Source organism: Apteryx rowi, unplaced genomic scaffold, assembly GCF_003343035.1.
Source record: "Apteryx rowi isolate R43461 unplaced genomic scaffold, aptRow1 scaffold_130, whole genome shotgun sequence".
Classification (NCBI taxonomy): Eukaryota; Metazoa; Chordata; class Aves; order Apterygiformes; family Apterygidae; genus Apteryx; species Apteryx rowi.
The window spans coordinates 1,800,879-1,827,657 of record NW_020447531.1 but is presented as its reverse complement, the minus strand read 5'-3'; the positions used below and the strand labels follow the sequence as shown (position 1 = coordinate 1,827,657).

The 26,779-nt window shown below is 38.5% G+C and overlaps 1 protein-coding gene across 9 annotated transcripts in view; it reads right to left on the bottom strand.

The window, feature by feature from the left end:
• Positions 1–26,779, bottom strand: part of NCOA2 (nuclear receptor coactivator 2) — a 198,499-nt gene that overhangs the window by 65,484 nt on the left and 106,236 nt on the right. For all 9 annotated transcript variants that reach the window (XM_026056258.1, XM_026056257.1, XM_026056259.1 and 6 more), the window contains 2 exons: positions 15,752–15,853; positions 14,613–14,785 (listed from right to left, as the gene is read on the bottom strand). In XM_026056258.1, coding sequence (XP_025912043.1) covers positions 14,613–14,785; positions 15,752–15,834 — 256 coding nt within the window. In that variant the 5' untranslated portion in view covers positions 15,835–15,853. The remainder of the gene's footprint in view (positions 1–14,612; positions 14,786–15,751; positions 15,854–26,779) is intronic.

Here is a 26,779-nt window from a genome sequence, read left to right as displayed (position 1 = left end):
AAGAAATACAGCTAGATTGGATAATTTAGTTGAATCACTGGAGCGACACATCACAATATATTGCTTTCACAGACATTAACAGCTCTCCAGTTAGTTCTTTGGAGCATAAAAACACAGGCAGAATTTTGAAAATAAAGATACAAGGGTTAACACTCTTTAGACTAGAATTTGCAAATACAGTTGCCAAGCTAATTAAACATATAGGTTTCCAAAACTTAGGCCAAAATAACATACTGTAAAGAAATATTAATCTAACCAGACCCCTTTTCTTGAAGCCTTACTCTTATGTACTCAACCAACTGTTAAAAGGAAACAGATGACTGCCTTTCTTCAAGTGCCACATCACCATGATTACAAAATATCTTCTTTATTTTAGGATGCTGATGATAAATCTTTGTGACATACCCAATCATTCCCAACAACATGCAAAGCACAAACTGCCATAGACGACTGCAAAGTTTTCTAGAAACCTAATATGGCGCACCAACAAGAAATATGATGGATCACGGGCTCCTCTAGGATGTTCGTGAGAGAAAAAAGTTTCCATAAAGTGTAGGCCAAAATGGAGAACAGATAATTGAAGACAGCTAAGGAAGAACAGAAACAAGCTTAATTTAATGTGTCCATGCTAACATGGATAACAGGGCTCCTACTGCTTCTAATAGTCCAGATTAGAGTAGATAAATCTTTTAGGAAAAAGCTCTAAATCATTAAGGACAAGTAAAGTTTTCTTCCTATGATAGCTCAGGATTCAGAAATAGAAGCTGGGGCCCCTCTCATTGTTTGTCTTGCCCATCAGCACAGGCCTCAGTCAAACAGTTAAGTGAATTTAGAAACGCAAATGTTCCTATTACTGCAAGGAGAGCAGAAAGAAAAATAAAAGCTTCCTAAAAGAACCTGTTTACTTTTGTATTTGAGTTATGTAAGGAAAATTTGTAATCCAAATCCTCTACAAAACTGTGTGTAAGATTTGTTTCATATATTTCAATGGTGGCCACATTACTTCAGGTACTTAGGAATACAGAATGGCTGTTGAGAGGGAGTTATTGACTATTAATGTGGCATTGTGCAAGATATTCTTTAAAATGAAGGGATCTTTTTTCATTACTCTAGAATTTGGTGTATCTTGTTGCTAAGATGTACATCCAGACAAAGTTGCTCTTAATCTACATGAATGTTTACATATAGTAATTTATTCAGTCAGATTTTGAAATGCCTGCTAATGAAACCGACAGGTCAAAAAGGGCTCCCTTCAACCAACTCAACCATACTGACAACCCACGCAGGCGCTAAGGCTTCTCGTTCTGCATTTCAGAGTGATGAAGTAGTCTCTGGGATCAGTACCCAGGCTTACATGGCAGCGTAATTCAGAAGCACAGCATAAACAGAAAAATAAGGAAACACAAACAGCAGCACTTCACATGTTTTCTTAGCAAGCTTTACCAACCATCTTCTGCCTAGAAACTTTGACCTGCCTTAAAAACGAATAGTTCCTTCAATCACTGGTGACTAGCAGCTCACTTGGAAGGGACCGAAGTGCGGTGGTGGTGGTGGTGGTCACTGCCGCAGCGATCTCTGTAGCCTCTCTGTTCCTCCTCTGCAGCCCTGAGCTCCCTATGCAGGGTAGGGGGGAGCGAGGTGCCGCACTTCAGCATTCATAACATCGAGTACACCAAACAAAATGTGGCTCGAGCCAGGAAATGTTAAAGAGTAAGGTCTGCCTGCAGTCATGCCTCTCTTTGGGACTAAGGCTCGTAACTCTGGTCTGCAGCAAAGCCCACGGATTGGATCTGAATCCATAACCCGGGGCCGTCTCTGACATGAGCAATGTACCCATTTGCTTGCAAACAGGAACAGGGGTAGCCCCTCATTTCACCCCATCAGGGTACAATCAGCTGCAACCTTTTAAACAATAGTTGTTATTTCACACAGGATTCTGGGTTCATCTCAGCCCAAATATTTTAATCCCTGTAGCTCTGTGAAAAGTTGCTGAGGATACTGTTTTTTGATCTACGTATCTAAACTCTAAGTCCCTTTGTAGATCTGGGCCAAAGTCCTTATACCAAAAAAAAAAAAAAAAACCTTTGGCAAGGTTTAAAGCTGTTGAGATAAAGGATGTCCCCTTGTCTGAGCTTCAAAGAAAGAACTAATGATAACTTCCACAAACATGGCAAAGCTAAAGGAAAGAACAGTATTCTTATACCATAACTCACAATGAATCTGAGAAAAGCCAATACCCGTCCTCAGTTATATTTAAGAACAGGTTTTATGGACTGGCCTCCCTACCTCTATCACTGATATACAGGAAGCGAGAAAAAAAGCTTACAGGGCATCTTTACATTTTAGATTGCCAACTGCAAACATTAATTGTATTTTCAACATAAACTGCAATGGCCCAACAAGCTGTATTATAATGTCCAGTTAAGAATCAACATCTCCAGCAGCTAGACAGATGGTGACTCAACTTCCAAGCTTAACAGTAATCACAGTAATTCTCTATATTGATCACTGTAACACTCAACAATTTATTAGCAAGTTTTATCACATTCTGTAAAACTACTTGATGATTTCTTGTTGCAGCACTACAGGAAAAAAATAGACTCCAGCAAAAGAGTGTCAGAGAGACAACAATAAATGAATAAAACTGTCACAAGTATGGTGATGCTGGTCCCAAAACTATGGCTAAAGCTGCACTGAAGTCAAAAGAGAGTAATAACTGAGGAAGAAGCAAAAACCAAAATGCAGGAGAACTATTAAAGAAAAAGTACAGGAGTGAAGGGAAAACAGCACAGGCTGAAAAATAAAGCCCTTCATGAGAAAAGGGAGAAATAGGCAAAGAAAGAGAAAATCTATTCTACATGAAATATCACTTTTGACAGCTACTGACAGGGATCATTGCTTTCAGAAAAATCAAGGAGGATGTTAAGAAATAACTAAAGATAGAAAAATAAACTGAAACATTCAAATATTTTCTCCAAACTGCAGAGGAAAAAGGGTTGGTAAAAGAGAAGGAAGACAGGAAAAATACTCTGCTATTGGCACTAAATGTTTTCTACCCAACACCAAAACAACAACAACAAAAAATCTGAATGAGGGTCCCTCCGAGTTTACCAATCTATATTTAGAATTTACAACCTTGACATCTCTTCCTCCTCTCTTTTCATTTTCCAAGTGAATCAATTGTTATATATAAACACACTTCCTTTTCAATGTTGAACATAGTCCCAGACCTAATTTGACATAGAATAACCTACCTCAGGAAGACATATCTCTCAGAAAGATCATGGGAACTGTAGCTTGTTCCAAGTCTTTCTAGGAAATTGTGCCTCAGAAGAAAAAGTAACCCGTAAAAGGCTAGTTCCTTTCATATTCACACATCTTAAGATGACAAGGAACCACTATAATTGTCTAGTCTGATCTCCGCTGTAATGCAAGCCAAAATGTTTCATCAAGTGACTGCTACATCATGCCAAGAATTTCCATTGAATTACAACACACATTTTGAAAGACATTCAAACCTGACTGGGAGGGCTGATAGGGCACGGAATCCACCAAATTCCTAATTAAGTTGCTCCAATTTTCAATTAACTCTTTACTAATAATTTGCACCTCCTGTCTGATTTGACTTTGGCTGTAGAGCCCAGCTACTAGAGCGTATCCTGTTTTTGCCTATTAAGGAATACTGCGCGGCAGGCAGGCTGCATAGTTCCCCTTTGCTTTGTGTCTGTAACCAAAGCAAGGTTTGCAGGGAAATGCCTTTCCGCTTCAAGATGAATAGAACCTAAATATACAGAGGTACCACACCGTGGCTCCTTTCAAAGGGGCACTTGGATACTATTTAGGTAACACAGCAGTATCTGGAGCATCTCCAGTTATGGAGTAGCTACAATTATTTCCGCTTTGATATATTTAACAGAACTTAAAATTTATTTATGCCCTTTTCTCTCTCCATATTCTTACTGACATTTGCTCTGACCTCGTTTCATTCTTTCAAGAAAATGAAATCAAACTTGTGGAGAAAAGTGGTTTGCTTTCACAGGCAAGCAAGAGTATGTGTGTGCTGTAGCGTACTTGCTACAGCACCTTTGTCTTGTGAAATACATAGAGATGTGCCAATACACTTTAATGATCAAAGGAAACAGAAGGCATATATGCCTTGGCTGTCAAACCGTCTGTCTAAGGACATTCACTAAAAGCTCAACAACTGTACACAACAGAGCAAACAAATGATCCTCTTTCTACGTCATCCCTAAATCTTCAGCTTATATTTTTTCCCTCAGTTCCACACTATGGCTTTGTATAGAAGAAACTGAAACTAAAAGAAGCAGTTGCAATTCATATCCTCAGTCATTTCATGTTCATGGACCCTTACTTCTAATTAAGTGTGTAGCTGTCCATATACACAATCTTTTACAGAAATAAAAAAATGTATGACTTAAAACAGATGTAATTATCTTGCTTCCAGTTTGAACACAGAGGAACCTTTGATCAATACTCCTTTAATGTGCTGTGAATCCACAGGTTTTCAAGATTCAAACATGGTATAAAAGGCATTGCACCCTATTGTGAGTAAATATATGATCATTTTTCAGGCTGTAATCTTTAAAAAGAAAAGATAAAAGCTGTGTAACAAAAGCCAGGTTCCTCATAATAGATTAGCTTATTTTGACTGAAGTATCATCACTACTCTCAGTAAACTAATTTGCTATTCTATAAATTAAGCTCCACAGAGATAGTTAAGTTAACATCAAGTCTACTTCTTCATTTATTTGCTTTACATGCAGCTGAGACCAGCACGTTGCATACATTCTTCTGAAGCACACAGCAAGTCCTGGTGTTCAAAAGTCAGTGCCTTTCCCACTACACACTTTCCAGGTATAACAGAGACTGCAAATACAAACATTAAGACTCAAATTCTTCCTTAGTACCTAATATTACTATTTCTCCTTGACCAGACACCTCTGAAGATACAGCAGCTAGTGGAAAACACCAGACTCAGGAGCTTAGTTCTTATTTTGGAGGGTTGGATGCAAGCCTAAATTTCTATAATTTCCTTTTTTCCAAATTTAAAGTGCTAAACACTCTTACGAGATTTAGTGACTCTATTATTTATAAGAAATTACATGATAAACTACAAAAGGAAAACTGTAAAGTTTTGAACTTTAAAACATTCAATGACAGTTTAAATGCAGCCTGACAGATATACACTCTTAGTGAAGAGAGGGCAGCTTCCAAAATCTTAAACTTCAGGAAGAAATGTCTCCATCTTTCTTATCCAGTACATTTTTACTACTCTTCCAGAAGTAAAAAAACACATTTCATGATTGTTAGATATTAAAGCAACAAAAACTTTTATGAAAATATTCCTACAAAGATCAAAGAGGCAACACTTTAGACATATCCCCAAAAGCATGTTAAATATAGCAGAACAACCTTAGTCCTTTGTAGCATTTCCCAAATTACAACACTGGTAATGTAGCCCTCTTGGATCACAACTATCTTTGCAGCCACACAGCATATAATAAACAACCCGCAGCACAGCAGGATAAAAAGTGAGGGGAGATTTCTATCTCGAAAATACTCCACTAGTTTTGAATGATTTTCTCTCTTAGTCACTTAGAAGTTATGAAAGAAAACAAAATAGAAAAAGATCAGAGGAAAGCAAAATGCAAGTAGGATGCAAAACAAACAAGCAATTTTCCTGTAACACCTGCCAATAATTACTCTTTGTAGAAAACACGAGTATCTTAAGAGCTATGAGTTCATATTTAGTTTCTCTTCAACTGTGAGCCAAAACTTGGACACAAACTTTAGCTTTCCAGTCTAAAACTTCAAGAAAATTATCACTAGAACTGAAGTCATCCTTCACTGCAAGTTGAAAGGTGGTGAGAGGACAAGTTTTGTTGTTACCGCCCACCGGTGATGCCTGACCTGACTGGGGCAACCACACAGGTTGAACTGTGCATCAGTCACGGCTGGCTCTCAGCCCCACCACGGCCGCATCAAGCCTCTCCTCCTTCCCTGGACCAGCCAAACCAAAACCCCTGATCAAATGCCCCACGCAAGCCCATGAATGTGAGTGCCAGCCTACAGGAGGGAACAGGAATTCATGGCCAGGACAAGGGTGGAGGGGAGAGAAGAGCTGAGCCACCGCTTTCACCAGCGGCCTGGTTTCCAGCAGATTAGAAGTAGTCTGCAGCCTCTGCATCAACATCTTTATGTCCATTCTGTTATTGTTCTTAGTAAAAATAAATAAAAACAAGATTGACTTAAATCTCCTTATCAGATGATGAGTAAACAGTTTCATTAACTTTTGGGAACAAGGCTATATCTATTCTAAAACAGCAGATACGATTTTAACTGTGATTAAGGAGAAAAAAACTACTCAACAATTCACTAAATCCTGTTACTTGCATAGATTTTACACTGCCTTCCCAATTTTCATTATAGCTTGAGGTTTATTTTGGTGTGTTTTCCTGAAACCTCAAACTTCAATGAAAATTGGGAAGACACTGCTATTAAAGATGCCTTCAGCTGCTCTTCTCATAAATCATACTGGTACCATATTAATACTGCTTCCACAGAAAACTATTAGTATAGTTGAAGCATCTTAACTTGTATGTAGACAAGGCCTAAGCCCACTAGTCTGCACGATACGCAACCCCAGTAAAACAAGCAAAAGCTATGAAATTTCACACTCGGTGAGTTTGCTGTCTAATGACTACTTTTCATCAGAGGCAGAAAAGGAACTGACGTTTTGCATTACAGGCATACCTCGGAGATATCGCGGGCTCCGTTCCAGACCACCGCAATAAAGCAGATATCACAATAAAGCGAGTCACACAAATTTTTCGGTTTCCCAGTGCATATAAAAGTTATGTTTACACTATACTGTAGTCTATTAAGTGCGCAATAGCATTATGTCTAAAAAAACAACGTACATACCTTAATTAAAAAATGCTTTATTGCTAAAAAATGCTAACCATCATCTGAGCCTTCAGCAAGTCATAATCTTTTTGCTGATGGAGGGTCTTGCCTCGATGCTAATGGCTGCTGACTGATCAGGGTGATGGTTGCTGAAGGCTGGGGTGGCTGTGGCAATTTCTTAAAATAAGACAGCAATGAATTTTGCCACATCAATTGACTCTTCCTTTCACGAAGGATTTCTCTGGAGCATGCGATGCTGTTTGATAGCGTTTTACCCACAATAGAACTTCTTTCAAAATTGGAGTCAGTCCTCTCAAACCCTGCCGCTGCTTGATCAGCTAAGTTTATGTGATATTCTAAATCCTTTGTTGTCATGTCAACAATGTTCCCAGCATCTTCACCAGGAGTAGATTCCATCTCAAGAAACCACTTTCTTTGCTCATCCATAAGAAGCAACTCCTCATCCGTTCAAGTTTTATCATGAGATTGCAGTAATTCAGTCACATCTTCAGGCTCCACTTCTAATTCTAGTTCTCTTGCTATTTCCACCACATCTGCAGTTACTTCCTCCACTGAAGTCCTGAAACCCTCAAAGTCATCCATGAGGGTTGGAATCAACTTCCTCCAAACTCCTGTTAATGTTGATATTTTGACCTCCTCCCATGAATCACGAATGTTCTTGTGGCATCTAGAATGGTGAATCCTTTCCAGAAGGTTTTCAATTTACTTTGCCCAGATCCATCAGAGGAATCACTGTCTATGGCAGCTATAGCCTTACGAAAAGTATTTCTTAAATAATAAGACTTGAAAGTCGAAATCACTCCTTGATCCATGGGCTGCAGAAGGGATGTTGTGTTAGCAGGCATGAAAACAACATTAATCTCGTTGTACACCTCCGTCAGAGCTCTTGGGTGACCAGGTGCCTTGTCAATGAGCAGTGATATTTTGAAAGGAATCTTTTTTTCCAAGCAGTAGGTCTCAACAGTGGGCTTGAAATATTCAGGAAACCATGTTGTAAACAGATGTGCTGTCATCCAGGCTTTGCTGTTCCCTTTATAGAGCACAGGCAGAGTAGATTGAGCATAATTCTTAAGTGCCCTGGGATTTTTGGAATGGGAAATGAGCATTGGCTTCAACTTCAAGTCACCAGCTGCATTAGCCCCCAACAAGAGAGTCAGCCTGTCATTTGAAGCTTTGAAGCCAGGCATTGACTTCTCCTCTCCAGCTATGAAAGTCCTGGATGGCATCTTCTTCCAACAGAAGGCTGTTTCGTCTACATTGAAAATCTGTTGTTTAGTGTAGCCACCTTCATCAATTCTCTTAGCTAGATCTTCTGGATAACTTGCTGCAGCTTCTACATCAGCACTTGCTGCTTCACCTTGYACTTCTATGTTATGGACATGGCTTCTTTCCTTAAACCTCATGAACCAACCYCTGCTAGCTTCAAACTTTTCTTCTGCAGCTTCCTCACCTCTCTCAGCCTTCACAGAATTGAAGAGAGTTCGGGCCTTGCTCTGGATGAGGCTTTGGTTTAAGGGAATGTTATGGCTGGTTTGATCTTTTAACCAGACCACTAAAACTTTCTCCATGTCGGCAATAAGGCTGTTTCGCTTTCTTATCATTCATGTGTTCACTGGAGTAGCATTTTGAATTTCCTTCAAGACCTTTTCCTTTGCCTTCACAACTTGCTAACTGTTTGGCACAAGAGGCCTAGCTTTCGGCCTCTCTCGGCTTTCAACACACCTTCCTCACTAAGCTTCATCATTTCTAGCTTTTGCTTTCAAGTGAGAGACGTGCGACTCTTCCTTTCACTTGAACACTTAGAGGCCATTGTAGGTTATTAATTGCCCTGATTTCAATATTGTTGTGTCTCAGGGGATAGGGAGGCCCGAGGAGAGGGAGAGAGACAGGGAAACGGCCGGTCGGTGGAGCAGTCGCAACATACACAACATTTATTGATTAAGTTTGCCGTCTTATATGGGTGTGGTTTGTGGCACCCCAAAACAATTACAATAGTAACATCAAAGATCACTGATCACAGATCACCATAACAGATATAATAATAATGAAAGAGTTTGAAATATTGTGAGAATTACCAAAATGTGACACAGAGACACGAAGTGAGCACATGCAGTTGGAAAAATGGTGTCAACAGACTTGCTCAATACAGGGTTGCCACAAACCTTCAATTTGCAAAAAACATAATACCTGCAAAGCGCAATAAAGCGAAGCACAATAAAATGAGGTATGCCTGTACCTAAAAACAGATTAAATTGTTCTGTGAATCAGTAGTTCTCTGGAGGCGTGGAAGTAGTAAAGTCAACATAACTGGATATTTAGCCAAAAAGTTTTACAATGTACAGAGGAAGATCAAAGCCATTTTCATTGCATCACTCTCAGCTGTAGGTAGAGGAGACAGCACAGCAAATTCAGTAATAGATTTTTTGTAAATGTTATGAATTAATTGCTTAACTTCACAGCACAAATTCCTCTGACACTTAATTCAGTCTTAAAATCCTATCAGCCTGTACAGCACCTATAAGTTATAATAGCCATGCAGAATTCCTTCAGAAAAGATTCAACAAACGACAAATTAATGTAGACGATGGCACCAATTTTAAATCTCTTGACCCCCCAATCTACTTACAATAACGTATAGTATGTAAAATTAACCAACAGAAATATTTGCAAAGCAAAAACAACAAATGAAAAACATGTCTGCATAGGCTCTCTTATTAATACCCTGATTTGGTAAGACATTTATGCACATAACTTTAAACCTGTAAGTAGTTCCACTGACTTAACAGGGATTACTCATGTGCTTAAAGTTAGGCAGCTGCTTAAATACCTTGTGAAATATGAATCTGAATTCAGATCTGATAAATTAAAAGTAGCAGCAGCCAAACTAGCATCTCATTACAGCTTTAAGACCACGTTATTTTCCTTTAGCAAGTGATTTTCCTTGCGTACTGGTGCTGGAGGTAACAACAGAATATCTGCTGGAGTGAACATGTGGTTACAAAGTAGTACTGCTATCAGGAAGCAAAAACTGTTTTTAGTATCAATGTGAAACCAGAAAAGAAGATATATATGATTAATAACAAGGCTTCTTTTTCTTAATTCATAGAGGTCCAAAAGCTCTTGCAGGTCTCTTTTCATCAACGACTTCTCTTTCTCCCAACATTGCTTAGCTTTCACATGGTGATTCACTCTATCCAAGGCCTGCCTTGTAAGGCCATGCTGAAAACAAGATCTGACAGATCAGAAGTGTACATTAACAGCTAGACTGATAATCACCATCCTGATATCCCTTCATTGCACTACTGCAAATTTAATATACAGAATGCAAAACCTTGTCAGCAACTGGTGACATACGGAAGCTGGACACTGAGGAAAAATGGAACTGACATATAAAAGTGCATTTGGGGATACTTTGGTACAGTAGGTTGTATCTCACTGTACATGTATCTAAATAAGACAGGTGGTTGTCATCCTAAAAAGGCTCCAGAAAACAGAAAGGCATGCAGGCTGGAAAAAGAAAGAGAAGAGATGCAGACCTGGATTTTAAAAGGAACACAGGGGAGCAGCAAAAGAAATCCATGTGTTGGACTTTACGTCAGGACACATTCTCCAGCACTTCCGCTGAAGGGGTCAAAGGTACTGTGCTTAGCTAGAGAAACCAATAAGGAAGATTACAGTGATCTCCAGTACCCTACGGTACCTAACACACTTTCAGTATATTCCTGATACTCAGAGAAGAGGGTAAAAGCACAACTAGCTAATAAAGAAAAGGAGGTTTCAAAGACTGAGCCCAGGAGATGTTCAAGCAGTGAAACATATATGAATAGTCTCTCCTATAGTAATGTGGGCTATTTACCTGCTGAGACTGAGGTTAGCCTGATGGATAAAAAGAGCTTTAAACTAAGGGCAAAGGTTTAATCTTGCTATCCTTTTTAATGCGAAGAAGGCAAAAATATCAACCAAAGGAGGATGTAGCAACCAAAAACATAATGAGAAAGAGAATACTAACATGATGAGAGAATCAAACAGATTACACAATTTAAGGAAAAAACCTACTATAGATATGAAATCAAATGAGATTGATGTGAAACAGTTCAACTGATTGTAAACTAATGCAAGAGGAAGAAGTGAATCCAGATTCCTTTCATTTGTTATTGGAATTTGTTGTCTTGAGATATGTAAAATCATTTTCAGAAGTGCTTATATAACTTAAATGAATCAATCTTAAATGCTGAAGTTTTCAAAAATGAGATACAGGATCCTAAATCCATCAGGCACTATTTTACTGATTGTACTTAAAAAAAAGATATTCAAAAAAAATTACTGCTTCTTGGTTGTCTGGCATATAAAGGAACATTCATCCCCAGTGGTCCTTACACTTCCCCAAACCAAACTTTTTTAATTAAGCATGTGTAAATCAGAACTTAATGTGCTTGTACACATCTGTCTACACCATATACACATCTGAAACATATATGACTACTATTCTTTTAATTGATCTAACATAGGCTGCAAATAGCAGGAGAGCTTACACTTTCATGACCATATAACACAAACATATAAACACCTTTATATATCACTTTCATGTCATAAATATAAAACTGAATGAAAGGTGTTTTTTTCCAAGCTGCTTGAAACACAGGTCTCATATCTCCAGTAGAAATACTCACTTAGGATTTACAGGAATACAACTGCTGTTTCATCTTCACACCAAAATCACAATTTTTCATCTCCTCCGGACACCCACAAATCTCTACCCAATCACTGTCAGATAATACAGTAAAAGTCCACAGAAGAAAATTAAGCTTCTGTAAAGAAACTCATCTTCATACTCCCAAGTACTAAAAACATCTCAAAACCCAGATCAAAGATACATGCAATGGTTACATCTTCCAAATATCTTTAATTGATTTAATGAATTCAGTTACTCACATATAATAAAATTAACCTCTACCATGCCACAACTAAAGAATCTTTTAAGTATATTCTGTGAGAAATGATGTAAAGATAACAGATATAGTATTGCAAATACATATTTGCATGCCAAATGTATCAGCATAATATTATACTAAATCATGTAGTATTATTACAGCAAAAATACTATTACTTTTTTCAGCTACCAGCCCAGCAAGCTTAACACGGGAAATGAAGACCAAGCCGTATTCTTTCCTTCTTCATTTTCATTCCTTAGCAGTGGAGAAGCAATCAGAAAGATGCAGAACAACTGTAAACTTAATAGATTTAAATGATGGATGATACAAGCTCAGCATTCCCAGTGTGATGCCATGAACTACCTGCCAAGTATGAGACAGCAACAGTAAAATCGTCCTTAGCTCTTCAACATGTTTACCATGATTAGGTCACTGTTTTTTTGTGGCACTCAACAGATGGATAGGTGTATTGCTCAAGCAGTTTGATCATTAAAGTCCTATTTGTTAACAAAGTGTCTGTTCAAAAACAATGTTGCATTTCATAAGATGCTGTGATTCGAATTTTTTTTTAAAATGAAAATTTTATATATAAAAATAAAAATCCCTTTAAATTTGCTATAAAAGCAAACAGATGTAGCTTCTATGTAGAAGGCAGTTATCAAACTATCAATTAGCTTAAAGGAATAATTTCAAGCATTCTAATCTTTGTCTCTAGCTCCCAAGATGTTGTTAATGAGTGCCTTGAAGAGCTCAGTGTTTTGCAGTACCCCTTAGAAAGGATTAAAGTCTAGTCTGTACCTAGCTATGAGTTTTATATGTAAAGACACAAACAGTTATCAGACAGTCTAGTTGTTCTCAGGTGAAGAACCTTGTGGAACAAATCACCATAAAAAGTAATTTAGTATCTTTTATTGCTCAATGGTTGCAAACTACTTTTACTTGTTTTAATAAAAAGTATGCATAGCATTTTAGTCTGTCTTTAGAATTGTATTTTCAGTTGTTTAAAATAAAACTTTATGAGCTTAGAAAATGAAGTGCACATTCGGTTTTGGTACAATTCCAGTACTATTGTTAGTTCGTGACGACTTAAATAATTTAAATGTGACCTGGTCTGATGAGTGTGAAGTAGCCTGGGAAAGTTGTCTTACAATAATAGGAAAACTGTTTTTCATATTGCTTCTGGCCTTGAACAGCAAAACCCTGGATTTGCCAGTTATCATTAGTTAGAGCCAAATTTTTGAACTAAATTTTCTAGAGCAAAGCTGTTGAGAGAATTGTCAAGTGGGCTAACAGGTTTACCACCGTGCATGTTTCTCAGGCAAAACATGATTTTGCTGTCATTAGGAATAGCTTCTTCCTTAACCCTATTTGACTAAAGCTGGGATGAGGAAAACGCGTCTCCTGAGAAGGGCAAAGCAAAAATCCAAAACTGACAGTGAGAAAAGGAAGAAGGGGAAAAAAAGAAAAACAAATTAAAGAAGGAAAAAATTTAAATCTCAAACCCAGGAAGGTGCAAAAATGATGATGGATATTGTGCCAGGTTAAGAGGTACACTTCTAGTACGAGGCATGGCAACTTCCCCAGAATGTCCATTATTTAAATTATGGCAACTTAGTAGAACAAATTGGGAAACAGGAACATTCCTAAAGACTAATCAAATACAAACACCTCAGAGGCAGCTGACACATATGTGACACTTCCCACTTTTCATTTAGCTTTGAATAGCCTCATGTCTGGAACTGCAGGTCTTCTTATCTACTTGTTTTAGAAATAAATCTACATCCAAATCACACAACCTGGGATTTCCACTTTTATAAATTCACACATACAGTATGGAGAAGGAAGCATTATTTTCCCAAAGAAACCTTAGAATACTGAACAAGTGAAGGATGTTGATGAAAGTGTTTAAAAACTGAAGGAATTACTCTAACCATAGGTTTTGAAGAGATTCTAGTCTTCTCCAAAACTCAAAGAAAAAATATATGCACATACTTTAAGAATTTGAATCTCTCTCCCAAACACCTGCGGTGCTATTCATGCCTGTCCAGATTGACTTATGCCACAAAAAACACTTACGAAAATTTAAAGTTTCTAAAAGATTTTTTTCTTTAAGTAGGAAACATATCAAAAGAAAAGAAATACAAAACTAATCTTCTAGACAAAGAACAGGAAGAAAACTGTCACGTTCTCTGGTTTACATTTATAACAGAACTCTATCTAGAGATTAGAATAGTTTCAAATCTATTGTAGTTCAGGATATGATGTCACGATTTAAGGGACGCAGATAATTTAGTCCACAATATCTATTCATATGAACAAAAGAAAGCAAAAGGGGAATACAAAAAAACTTTCATACCCCACACTCCTGGATTATTCCTATTTTAAATGGATTCATCATCCATTAAAGCATATATAAGAAGGTTTTTTTGGTTCTTTGGGTTTTTATCTGTACTGCAACTTTAAATTCTGTCAAAATTACGACAGATTTCAATTCCATTAGATGCACAGTCAGACTGACTTATTTCCTCTCTAAGCAATTTCTGAATTTTAAAATGCTGGAAAGATACTTAACACGCTTCATTCACATTATATTACAGTGTTTTGCATTAACGATTAAAAAAAATGTGGAAGTTTGCTGAAGAAAAGCTGAAGAGACTATCAGGTTTGCCAAAAACAAAATAAAAATAAACAAAGAAGTTAAACTATTCAAAGCCAATTAATTAGTCCTCTTACCTTGTTCTTTTATCTGACGAATTTGCTTCACAGTTTCTTTCAAGATTGCACATTTGTCAGGTTTAAAGTTAAAGTTGTCAATGTCATTAAAATTTGCAAAAATCAGCTCTGCAAGTTCTTCTATGTATTTATTCTCTTGCTCACGATTACGTTTCTCAGTGCTTCTTTTAGGGCTGAAAGAGGAGTTTAAAAATGTATTTGATGTCAGTTTGTTTGCCTTCTGGACAGCTCGAAGATGGTTTTAAGTGGCTTGAGAGTAATTTGATGAAAGTAAAATGAACTGCTCTCTCTCACTATAAAAATGTAACTTAAAAGTTTCTCAAGCAGAAAGATTTCTTTTGGAACAAATAAAGCAGCATTAAAAAAGACATGGCTTATTTTTTTCCCAGCAGTCATGTTTTGCTTTAAAAAAGTTTTGGGATATGAAGTTCAAAAGAACAGCAACTACAACACAGAACTGATGAACCAGTGTAGTTTAGTACTCACTCCCCCTAGCTAGAACATAAAGTTAGTCATTTTCTAACAATTATGAAAAATATGTGCATATTTAACATTTTTTCTACATCTTCATTAAAAACTGTATAAATCAAACATTCTTGAAGTAATTGTGCAGGTTTTCATATAAATGTGGGGTCCCTACTGTGAAATAATGGAATTCTGTCTAAAAATGCTATCTCCTACATTGTTTTTACAGCTTTTGGGGGATACCCAATTTCTTAACCCACAAAATCCCTCTCATCTAACAAGTGTATCCCCTCACTAGATGAGACAAACAGTAATGGCAGTCTGTAACTGAGAAGAAATCTTTGAAGGAGCTGTAGAGTTTGATTCCTGGATATTCTGAGCTTGCAATACATGCAGGTATGGTTATGTTTGCTGAAGGAAAGGATTGGTTTGTTTGCCTTTAAAACCATAACAGGCTTTCAGAAGAAGCTTTTAAACGAGGAAAGAAAGCAGGAAACCACAGAGAATTTTATTAATGAGCTACATCAGGAAAGCATGCGTTAAAGGACCACAGCCTACTTTTGCCACACATAGTAAAAGGAAAGAGAAAGTCATCTCTCCTTAATTATTTGAAGAATAAGAATTATTAGCAGTGATTTGTTCTTTTCAACGCCTTCAGACATAAATGGTCTAACCTGGGTCCAAGCTGATCAGGATCCTTGCGCTTTCTTGACTCTGCCCTGGATGGATCAGAGGAATTTTCTCCCATCCCACTCATCTTGAACACATATCAGCAACTAAAAAGAAGAAAGTACAGGGAAAGAGTTATTGTGGAAAAGCCGTGAGTTCTTCTGTTTATACTTCTAAGTCTCTTGTTTCATGCTCAGCTCAGTTTTTACTTTGCAAATCTATCATTTGCCATAGAATTTGTTTGAAAGGTACCAATAAAAATACTGTATTTATTACCCTAAAAAATTACATACAAAACTCCTTCAGAACAAAATCTGTGGTGGGCAAATAAAGCATTACCATCTCTTTCATTGTTACCAGTTATGTAAGAACAGATAAGAACATTTTGTGCCTGGGCTGCTGAATTTTCATGGCAATTTGGCAAGGTTGAATGAGGAGAGACAAAGGAAAATCCATAATGTCACACAACAAGAAAAACACCACAGAATTGAAAAATATGAAATGAAACATGTATCGCAGCTACATAAAAAGGTAGCACATACAGCTTTAGTTAAAAATCAAAACATAATGTTTGCACAAGTACACATGCAATATAGTAGAAACAGAACATCTGTCAGCACTAGGTATCACTGAGGAACTGATAAATATTTTGTACGTTTAATCTACCTCATAAGGAAAATAACATGTCAAGCTATCATGTGTTAAAACAACACGAGCTTATTATAATCCTTGCCATAAACAGCACATGCAAATCCTGACCAACTACTGGCCTTTGCTTGTCCTAAGCACCTCTCAAACACATGAAACTCCCCTACCCCAGAATATCGAGTCTTCAATAATTAACAATATTCTACAGATTGAAAACACTGTTAAAACGAGCATAGAGAGATAATGGAAATGAAGAAGCTCATGTAATACAAGGTAGTCCTGGCTCACCGCCTGCCTAGGCACTGCTAGCTCTCTAAGCATGACGGCAGGGAGACGTCTCTAGGCAGTTCAGACAGCCCTGTATTGCTTGGGATAACAGGAAAATAAACCTGTGGACCGTAATGAAGTGGCCTGGCATCTCCAGGAGGTGATTCACACCCTGCTAAAATGGGTGCCTGARGCTGTAATTCCAGGGTCACTTTACACTGGCACCGACTGGAAATCCTCGGTCAGGAACCAAAACAAGTGGGGCCACCTCCTCCTCTGCCGAGCCGCCGCGTCCCTTCCCGCTGCCGGCCCAGCATCCTGGCCCCAAACTCAGCGAGGGAACGCAGGGGGGTTAAAACCACGCTCCCCTCCTCCTCTTTGCTTCCTTTTTGATACTGTGCATCAGCCAGACTTTGTGTGGGTAACAGGACGGGCACACTAAGTCGTAGATAACGAGTTCTCCTGAGTTTCATGCAGACTGACAGCTGGTGCTATTGCCTGCCGTAAGCGGGCGGCGGGAAGGTAATTCAGCACCTTTAGAGCTCTGAGAGGCAGTGGCCAGGTGGGTGCTCCGCATGTGTGTATCACTCTGCCACCCAGTTCGAACGAGGAAGGCAAACTTGAACTTCCTGCCAGAGAGTTTTACTCCCTGTTTTGAAAGCCCTTCTGTTAGTTATTGCTCTTATACAGGGCAGGTGGCCAGAAGAAGAAGAACTTGCAAGGTTGCAGAACACCAGGTTTCTAGAACTCTAAACTCCTGCAACTAAGATGCAGTCAGTGTACGCTTTTGACAAATAGCGGGAGGAAAATGAACCTACGGGTTGTTCCGATCCATTTCCGAAAGATCTGTCAAACTGGTGTCCCAAGGAACACACTGAGCAGAAAGACTGGGGGTTTCTTTTCCATTCCTTTGGGGATTCAAAAGGTCTTCGACATGAATGGTGCTGGAGCCTATCTGAAAAATATTTGGGCTATCTTCTTCTCTTTTGTGTTGTACATGTATATGTGTGTGCATGTGTGTGTGTGTGTGCACATATATACACACATATATATGTGTATACAGATACACACATATATATATACACATACACACATACACATATATACTGCCGATACTTTGAGAACCACCCACTTCAAGGAGAGCAAGAACTTCTTGGTTCTGCAGCTGAACAGCCCTGTTCAGCTCCAAGGGAGGATTTACCCCCACAAATTCTGTGTTTCCTGGGGAATTTCCTGTGACTGCAGTCAGGGCATTCCCAGCCTCACACCAACACTGACTTTGCTGCGCAGTACGAAACACCTCCTGCAGCCCCCAGTGAGGTCTGTGACACTGACTATTCCTTAACAACTACATATCTCAATTCATTTCTTGCCCTGGTAAGCATTCACAGTAAGTCCTTATTTTATTTAAATACAAAAGCAGAAATACACATTTATCTACCTGATGAAAAGTTAGCTATTTACCTGAATACATGCAACTTCAGGAGTACACAGCAGCAAAGATTGAAGGAAGAAGAAATATGCTATTAATAAAATTGTGATGATAATTAAAGAGAAGTTGTGAGGAGACAGCAATTCCACCTATCTGTCAACGAAGAGTTGGAACTGCCCTCAAGGCTCTGTTTCAATGACTAAATTTTTCAGCAGCCAGGGTGAGAAAAAATAATAATCATGACGAGAGCAGTACATTCCAGAGATCATGTGAACTCTGAATGAGACTCAGACGGTGCCCTACAGTTCAGAAGAAAAATTAAGCTGGGGAATCCCTTCTTTTCTCAGACTTCCCAAATGACACCTGAGAAATGTAAATCAGTTAAGCATTTTTCCAGAGAAAAGCAAGCACAGCAGTTCAAGCATAGCTGTCACACATTCAACAGTTTTTTCCCCCTAAACAATAAGAGCTAAAGCCAGAGGTAAGCATCGAGAGGAAGCATCCCCCTTCATTCCCCCCCCCCCTTCCAGAAAAGCAAGCAGGAACAGTTATTCTGGAGAGTTAGCCCATCTAGTCTTTCCAGCTTACTTTAAAGAGAACTTTATTTTTGCAGGACTGAAGTTTTATCTGTAGCTCACAAATACATAGCTTGATTCTTCTTCCATTCACACTGGTGCTATGCAGTAGGAAATCCACTACGTCTGTGATATGAGCCTTCAGAGGACACACTAAAACTAACCTCCCACCAATAACATCTAAACTTCACCTTTCTGTATTTAAGAAAATAAAAGCGGTACCACTATTTTAAAACTAGGACCTTCTCTCCATGTTAAAGCTAGTAATTGGTTCTAAACAAACAGTTTTTATTTTATTTGCACTTACAAACCATTAAACCTGTTTCTCAGCAGCATTATCAGCTTGTTCTTAGAATGAGTTGCTTGGTTTTTTACTCATCATAAAGTTTCTCTGGAAATCTACTGCCTGCTACGTTTATTTTCTCCTCTCCCCATGCCTACATTAAAAAAAATCACCTCCAATGGCTTAAAGATCTATAGGTTAGGCTCTACAACTGCTGTGTTTTAGGTGCCTGTCCCCCAGAGCAGAACTCAAAATCCAGAATTAGGTAGCTAGGAAAGTGGAGAGGTAGGTGCTTCTAAGGCAATCTAAAAAAAATCTCACAAGCCAGAATGAAAGTTGGTTAGTACTCTCCAGTGAGAGTACTAAAAGCAAAAGGATATGGGCAAGAAACCTATCCACTGAGGCTTATTAGGGTCTGAGCGGGATGTATAAAGTTCTGCTGTTCTCTTAGGATTCAGAAACCAAAATCCCCTGAGTTAGGAGAAATGAGTAGGAATCACCTTTTAAAAATTACGGCTTGATAAGCTACTGCCTTGCTCTTGTGTAATGTTATATAATGAACAGCCAGAAATTGGGAGATGGAGATTCAGTTTCCTCTTTGCAAAGGGGTTTCAAGCCTGTATTTTTCATCATGCAGCACAGGCTCCCAAACCACAGGCTACCTTCTTGCTGAAACTGGACATTTATGAAGCAAAGAGGGCAAGATCAACTAACTTTTACAGTGTGGGAGGAATCTTAAAATGGAGCCAGGTTAGCTTACATGTAAGTAATTTTAATACTATCTTGAGAAGCAAGGGATTGAGATTTGAATCTCTTAGGCTAAGGAGGGTAATAAACTTGCATCTCCCATTTCTGAGCAAAACTCTAAAAGAGCCCAAGAGAGGAGCACCACCCCAGTTTCTTCATGTGTTTTAAAAAGAAAGCAGCTATTTCGGGTTTGGTTTTTTTTTTTCCAGTTCACTTGGTGTATTAAGAATGTTCAAGGTCTATACATGTTACTAGATGAAGATCTTCAGAGGGTCGGGGTACCTCCACAACTTCAGTGCAGCATTAGAAAGGAACTAAAATCACATTTTTCAGAACAGAGCACTTCTGGGCACATGCAGAACCAGAATGGCAGGCATCTAGGAAACTTTCAAGTAAAAAAGGGAAGAACCTCATGAATTTAGACATTAAGAGTCTAAGCATACAGACATCTATGGGTCAGGAGCAGCTAAGCCACCTACATTGTTTTTTAGGTTCTGTCCTAACTCCCCTTACACAAATTAATCCATCCATCTCAAACTTTCCTGGTTAATCATTATTACTAATAGTTTTACAGTATATAAAAATTCATAACAGAAGTTTAGATGTTAGGTTGTTCAAAATGTTTTTAGGCTTTTGAACCACACTGATAGCTTCCAAGATCAGAAAATAAAACTCAAATTTGCATACCCTAAACTTTTCCAGAAAAAGCGACAAAACTGATGCCACTGAGAGCAGATTGACAAATCAGAGGCTCAAATTTTTACTCCGATAAACCACCCCCTCAAGGGAACTACCTCAAGTTAGAAAGTAGCATTCATCCTGCTCCTCTGATCCTTTTATACCTCTCTGTAGGATTTTCTAGAAAGAAGAAAGATAAAGAAATTGGACAGTTCTGTTCATCTAGTACTTTAGAAGCAACGAAAATGCAGTATCTGCTCCACCACAGGTCTTCTGAAGCAAAAATCTGCAACCAAATCAAAAACAAGTGGATAAGGCTTACTTAGTTTGACATGGAACAGAAAAAGGACTAACCAAACTGGGAATTAATAAAAACAAGGATGGCAGTAATTACTGAATTGTGAAGAAAGAAATATTTTTGTTAATGAAATAATGGCATTATGATATGCCAGATAATAAACAAAAACATATTTATTTGCAAGAAAACATCTTACAAACATGAATTAGAATAAATGTCTTGCAGAATGGACAATCTTGCAAGATCAGGCACTCCCTTTTTTATTGTGTAATTTGTTCGGGAGTTGTAGTATACTCCAAAACAGAAACATAATATCCCACTATGGGATTAGTGGTTTGCCTGCAGTGTCGGTAGCAGATTTTTCATTTCAAAATAGATTTTTTTCCACTTGCCCTATAAAAAAACCTCCAAGAATAACTAAATAGGAGCTTAACTTCTACTGCTGACTGATGATCAACACTGATGCCTGAGCTTCAAAAATTCACGTACATTTCAGTCTAATTTTTTCAACCGTTAAATGTAAATCACAAAATCAGAAAATTATTTGAATAAACTTTTGGACAGTATACGCTAGCAATTACAGCCACTGGGACCTTTCTAGTTTCTACCAGATGTTGGGAGGTTGAAAAGACAGAGCTGGAAAGAGGCTGCAATTCTTTCTTGCTTGTTATCAGTAGCAAAACAATCATTTCTGCTCTCATTGTGCCAGCACATCCTCCTTCACATCCTCCCCTACCAGAAACTCCTCTAAGTTCGAATATACAGAGAGATTTTTTAGCCTAATTATAAAGCAATAGTAAACATGATATTTTTACAAGACATTCATCTTTCAAGGGAAAAAATAAAACAATGTAAACCCAAAAATAAAACACAAGGGAGGAAAAAAAGTAAAATAGAGGCCTCATGAAGGAGGAGACAGAGGGAAAAAAACGGCAGCACAAATCAATTGCCAGAATTTGTGGAGTCTCCTCCACTCCTCAGATGCCATCAAGAAACACGGCATATAGAGTAAACCTTCCAGCACTGATCCTCAGCATCAGTGAATCCAGTTAATCATCCAGAGCTAATGTAGAAGAAGATAACGTGCATTTTATCTCTTATCAGTGCAGGCCATCTTCCAAACAAGGCCTGTTAAACTGTCAGATTTATTATAAGCCTAACAAATGCAGTTAAAGAATAAATGAGGATTACACCTTCAAAGCTGCTACTTCAATCTGAAAAGTAGCAAACAAAAGGTAAAGTACCACGTGACGGACAAGCACGTAGCAGTGCTATACCACTTCCAGTACACCAAGACCTGCAGTGTGCAGATACAACTGCTAAATAGAGAAGCTGCTTGCTAATTCAGTGATAAACAGCAAAGGAACACTCCCTTTCCTGAGGAAACAAAATTACATTTCAGTGAAAGCTTGGCTTAAAATTTTCTCTAACAGCCCAATTTACCAACATAAACAGCTCATATTCCTGAGGTTAATTATAAAATCAAACATACATCCATTAGAATTCATACTTTTTACTCTGAAGTTCTCATGAATAGAAGCTTTCAGTCTCAGTTTCGAAATTACTGATGCGCCTTACATACCACTGATGCTGCTACGAGCCAGAGTAAAGGTGAAAATCACGGGCAACTTCTTTCTCATTCTGCAAACTTTTTTCCCTGCTTATGAGCTCTCGTTCAGTGGGTCCCTTTCTGAATCTGAAAATACTTGATATTGCTAGGTGCCGCAACCTGCAGCTCGCCTGGAGAAGGCGGCAATGGTACGCGCTTGGCAGCCACTTTCCCAGGCCTCAAAAGGAAATCGCTGTCAGGCAGGGTTAGATCCCAGATCAGAAACTGCAGCCACCGGAGCCTATGGACAACCTTTGATTTGTGAACAGCTGCAGTGTTTGAGGAAAAGTGGCCACCCGCTTTGACGGCCAGCGTTTTTCACTTCTGCCACCGCCAGACTCGTCGGCAGCCCACGGAGGCCGCCTGCGGTGCAGGCCAGCACCGCGCTTCGCAGGGCTCCGCTCCCCACCTGCACCCACACCTTGCCATGAACAAGCCGCACGTTCTACCACCAGCTTCATACACCCCTCCGTTACCACCGACCACGCATGCAGTTGGGATATACCCCACGCTCAACAATTTTATTTTGCACAAGCAAGAGGTCTAACACCTCAGTTGTCAGTGTTAGCCTCACATTAAAAATACAAATTCATATATTCAAGGACATACTCTGTTGTTTTCCTGAAACTACATTACTACTTTTACTGCAGATGAAACTGCTTAAAATGTTCACTGCTTTGTAACGACCTTATGGTATAAACTGAAAATCTGAAACGTAATTCCTATGAGGAAGGTGGTAGCAAGAAGTTGCAAAACTCTGAAGTCACCTTCAAAGGACTTGTATTAAAATCTGATGTGCACCCTGGTCTTTCTGTCAGTAGCCTTTTCGATCTGAAAATAACACTAATTACTTAGAGGATACAATTTCTTTTGAAGAAGAGACTATTAAGGATATCATTAAAATAAGATTTATGGTGATAATTACTAAATTCTACTTTACACTTGAACTCTACAAGCCAGAACTAAGAAAAGGAAGATAATTTATTAGATAATGTAATTGAGCCTATATATAAAAGAACAGTAAACTGGTTCCAGCACGTACTACTTATATTTTTGCTCACGGTCTACAAAAAGCCATAACAGACTATGAGCAAATGTTTAAGCTGAAGACTCCTTCCTTCCTCAAGAATCTTTCCTCTGACTTGTGCGTAATGGCTATAGAGTGGTGTGTTAGACAGGAACAAGAAGACATCCCATTTTCAGACTGAAAGCCAATAATGCTCATGAATTTTTTAGTTAAAAGACACTTCAAGATGCCACTGGGAAGACTGCCTAATAAACACATTAGGCTGCAAATGGGCAGCAGCAGCTCTTTAACACATGCTGCGACAATCTAATAAACGGCTAACATTAATGTTCGGTGTTACAGACTGGTATTTAATAGCACTTTCTTTAAAACCCACCTAAATCCAGAAAGATAAATAGTTGGGGTTTTTTTCTCCAGATATTCAAAACCACAGGTGTGACAAGCCCACAGTTCTGCTTTAGACCTCACAAAACAACTCCAGTCTGACACCAGCGCTATAAGATGGCTCCTACTTTCTGTATTCCCATAGGCTAAATCTCTTACTATAGCCAGTCACTGAGCTGCTTATGGATTAGACTACGTCAGCCAGCTCTAATATGCCCAGGAATAGCAAGGCTAGGCTTTAACAGGAAAGCAGAGAAGAAATACCATAGGAAGAAAGTGCCGTGTTTCTGCAAAACGTAGGTTTTGCTCCATTGACACCTTTTCACTTTTAAAGTGGCAGAAGACTGCTCTCACCAAAACATTAAATTTCTCAAAAAGGAGACATGCAGTACAAATGAAAAAAATTGTTCGAGACACTGCATCATAATTTGAGTGTTGGGATTCTCTCTCTCTCTCTTTACCAACAACTCTTTCACATTCTTATTACTCAATGACAAAAGAAATGCAGCTTAATACCACTAAAGTTCCCATAAAAACACCCCAAAACCCAACAAACCACCAAAACATTATTTGTATATATGCCAGTCACTCTTACATCCTTCTGTTTGTGGTGGCTTAATAAGTTTAAAAAAAGAAAAGCAAAGAAAACTAAAAACATCATGAAACCATTCAACCTTCTAGGTTGCATTTGAAGGGTATCAGACAATGGCTGCAGAAAACAGATGCCTGCAAACATTTTCAGTGGAAAAGGAGGAGTCCAAATTCCTACGCAAGATGTTTATTTAAGCTAGAAATTTTCTTATAGTTTGTAACTATTAATATTTTTACTTATTAGACTGATTTAGAAGCATAGTATTTTAAATCTTCTACAATCTGAAGCAGGTCTTTGTGAATAGCAAAACTGACGAAGCAAATCTAACAACACATAGGATAATGTTATAAAACTTGTGTTTAAATAGACTTCATTTCAAGTTGATGGCACCTATTTTAACACTAAATTAAGCATATTTTAAATATTTTAACTGCTACTGAATGTTCTCTGTCAATCTCAGGTTCAAAACAGTGTTTGTCCACTTACATATATTTTTCTCTACACCATTCCAAACCCTCTCTGCCCCCCCCCACTCCCCACAAAAAACAGAAAGAGATATAAACAGACTATATAGGGGTAAACAGTGAAATAAACGCTGTCACAAGTGTAATGCATCATGGAAAATTCAAATTGAGAAACATTTCTTTAATCTCACAAATGTTACTTATATCAGTGTATACATTACTTGCAATACCAGTAAGTTTATATAGTTCAGTGTGATTTTTAAGATGCCTACCTTCAATTAACAGGGAGAAAAATATGACTGATCACATTAGACAAAGGTATTTATGCATCTCTATATCATAGGCATGCCTACATTAGGATTTAACTTAAGCTAACTGCCTGTCAACTAACTAAAGTCAGCTAACATGCACATAAAAATAAAGTCCTGTTTACTTTAGATAAAACATATTCCATTAACAAGAAGATCAGGGAAGTGAGTTCTATACAGGTAAAAAGCAGAGGGAGAGCCAGAGAGAACAAAATGTCATTTCCGTATCAGTTTATCCAATAATATATAGCATTACTGAATCTATTATATTTGAATCTTGGAGCTCCATAGTTTACCAACCTCAGTTTCAATTACTTCACACAGCTAGAGAGGTATCAGTCCTACTGGCCACTAGGATCATGCTAGCGTGGCACTGCATGGCTGTATTACTCTAAATCTCCCACCCAGATGCTACACTAACTACAGCCAAAGCTTGTGTGGAACCTCAGCTAGCGACGTATACTCTGCATACCACCTTTTGCAGCTCTAACTTGGTCATCAAATTCATCTTCCTTCAGGCCAGGAGTAATTTTGTTACTCAAAATACAAGATCTTACTGACTCTTTCTCCGCAATGTGGAACACCCGGCTCTATGCATCTTCTCTGTGTCTAATCATGAATCAAACTCATGGTCCAGATTTTCACTTAGCTACAGCCCTAAGAGGGTTTGTTTTTCTCTTCTCCCCAATTACCTATTACTAGGAAGCATGGTGAAACTTCTTGACTTTAAGACATCTGCCTTTTGCCAGATTTGGCTGAAGTTGGCCAGAGGCTTCAAAAGTTATTAAGAGGTGCAAAACCACACAAGTACACACAGAGTGATTCCCTAAGTCTTGGGCACCTAGGAAACCCTACTAAAAAAGAGTAGTGCTAACTCAACGTCCAGGGGGATCCTAGTACAATCACATTAACAAAGTTTCAGGCCAGTCTTGCAAATGCTAAATATAGAGGACTTAAAATTCTGATTTGCAGGAAATGTAGTCAAAACAGTATCCAAAGCAGGTCTACCTATTTTAACATTTTTATGATGGTGAATTAATAACCTACCAGACACACACCTACAAGATACATGTACATACTCACACGCTTCCTTCTAAAATATTTACTGAGATGCTCTCATAAGTATGCATTTAATCTAACAGTTAAAACAAAGAAGTTTCAACTCCAGAATCAAGAATTCTAGCATCTTTATTCCAGAAAGTTTCAGCTTAAGAATAGAACAAAGTCAAGCATATCTATATTCAAGTTAAATAAATCTCTGTACTGAGATCTACAAGGAGGCAGAGCCATAGCAATGTTAACTGCTGCCCATGAGGTGAATTCAGCTTCACTTAAACGTCGTTGTTTAACTCAGGAATGCAGCTGGTACCTATATGAGGTTCAGAACTCCTGTACCACATCTTAAAATTATATACCCAAGTTGTCCTTTTCAGTAGGGTGCCTGGATTACCCTCTTCCTTCAAGATATGACACCCGTTGTCTCCACTTTACCATGCAGATAGAGCACCTGTCCAGGGAAATTCAGCGTCCTCCTGCAGGCACTTACCACAACCCTGCTCTCGGAGAGGGCTCTGGTGACAAGGATGGACAAGTCCAGGAAGACACTGCTGTAGGGGAGAACAACCCTGGGTTCCTCCCCCTCTTCCGAGCACACGTTTTATCCAAAGCAAAGTGCGTAAGCAGGCAGTTCCCCCCAGCAGATACTTCCCGAATCATCCCTG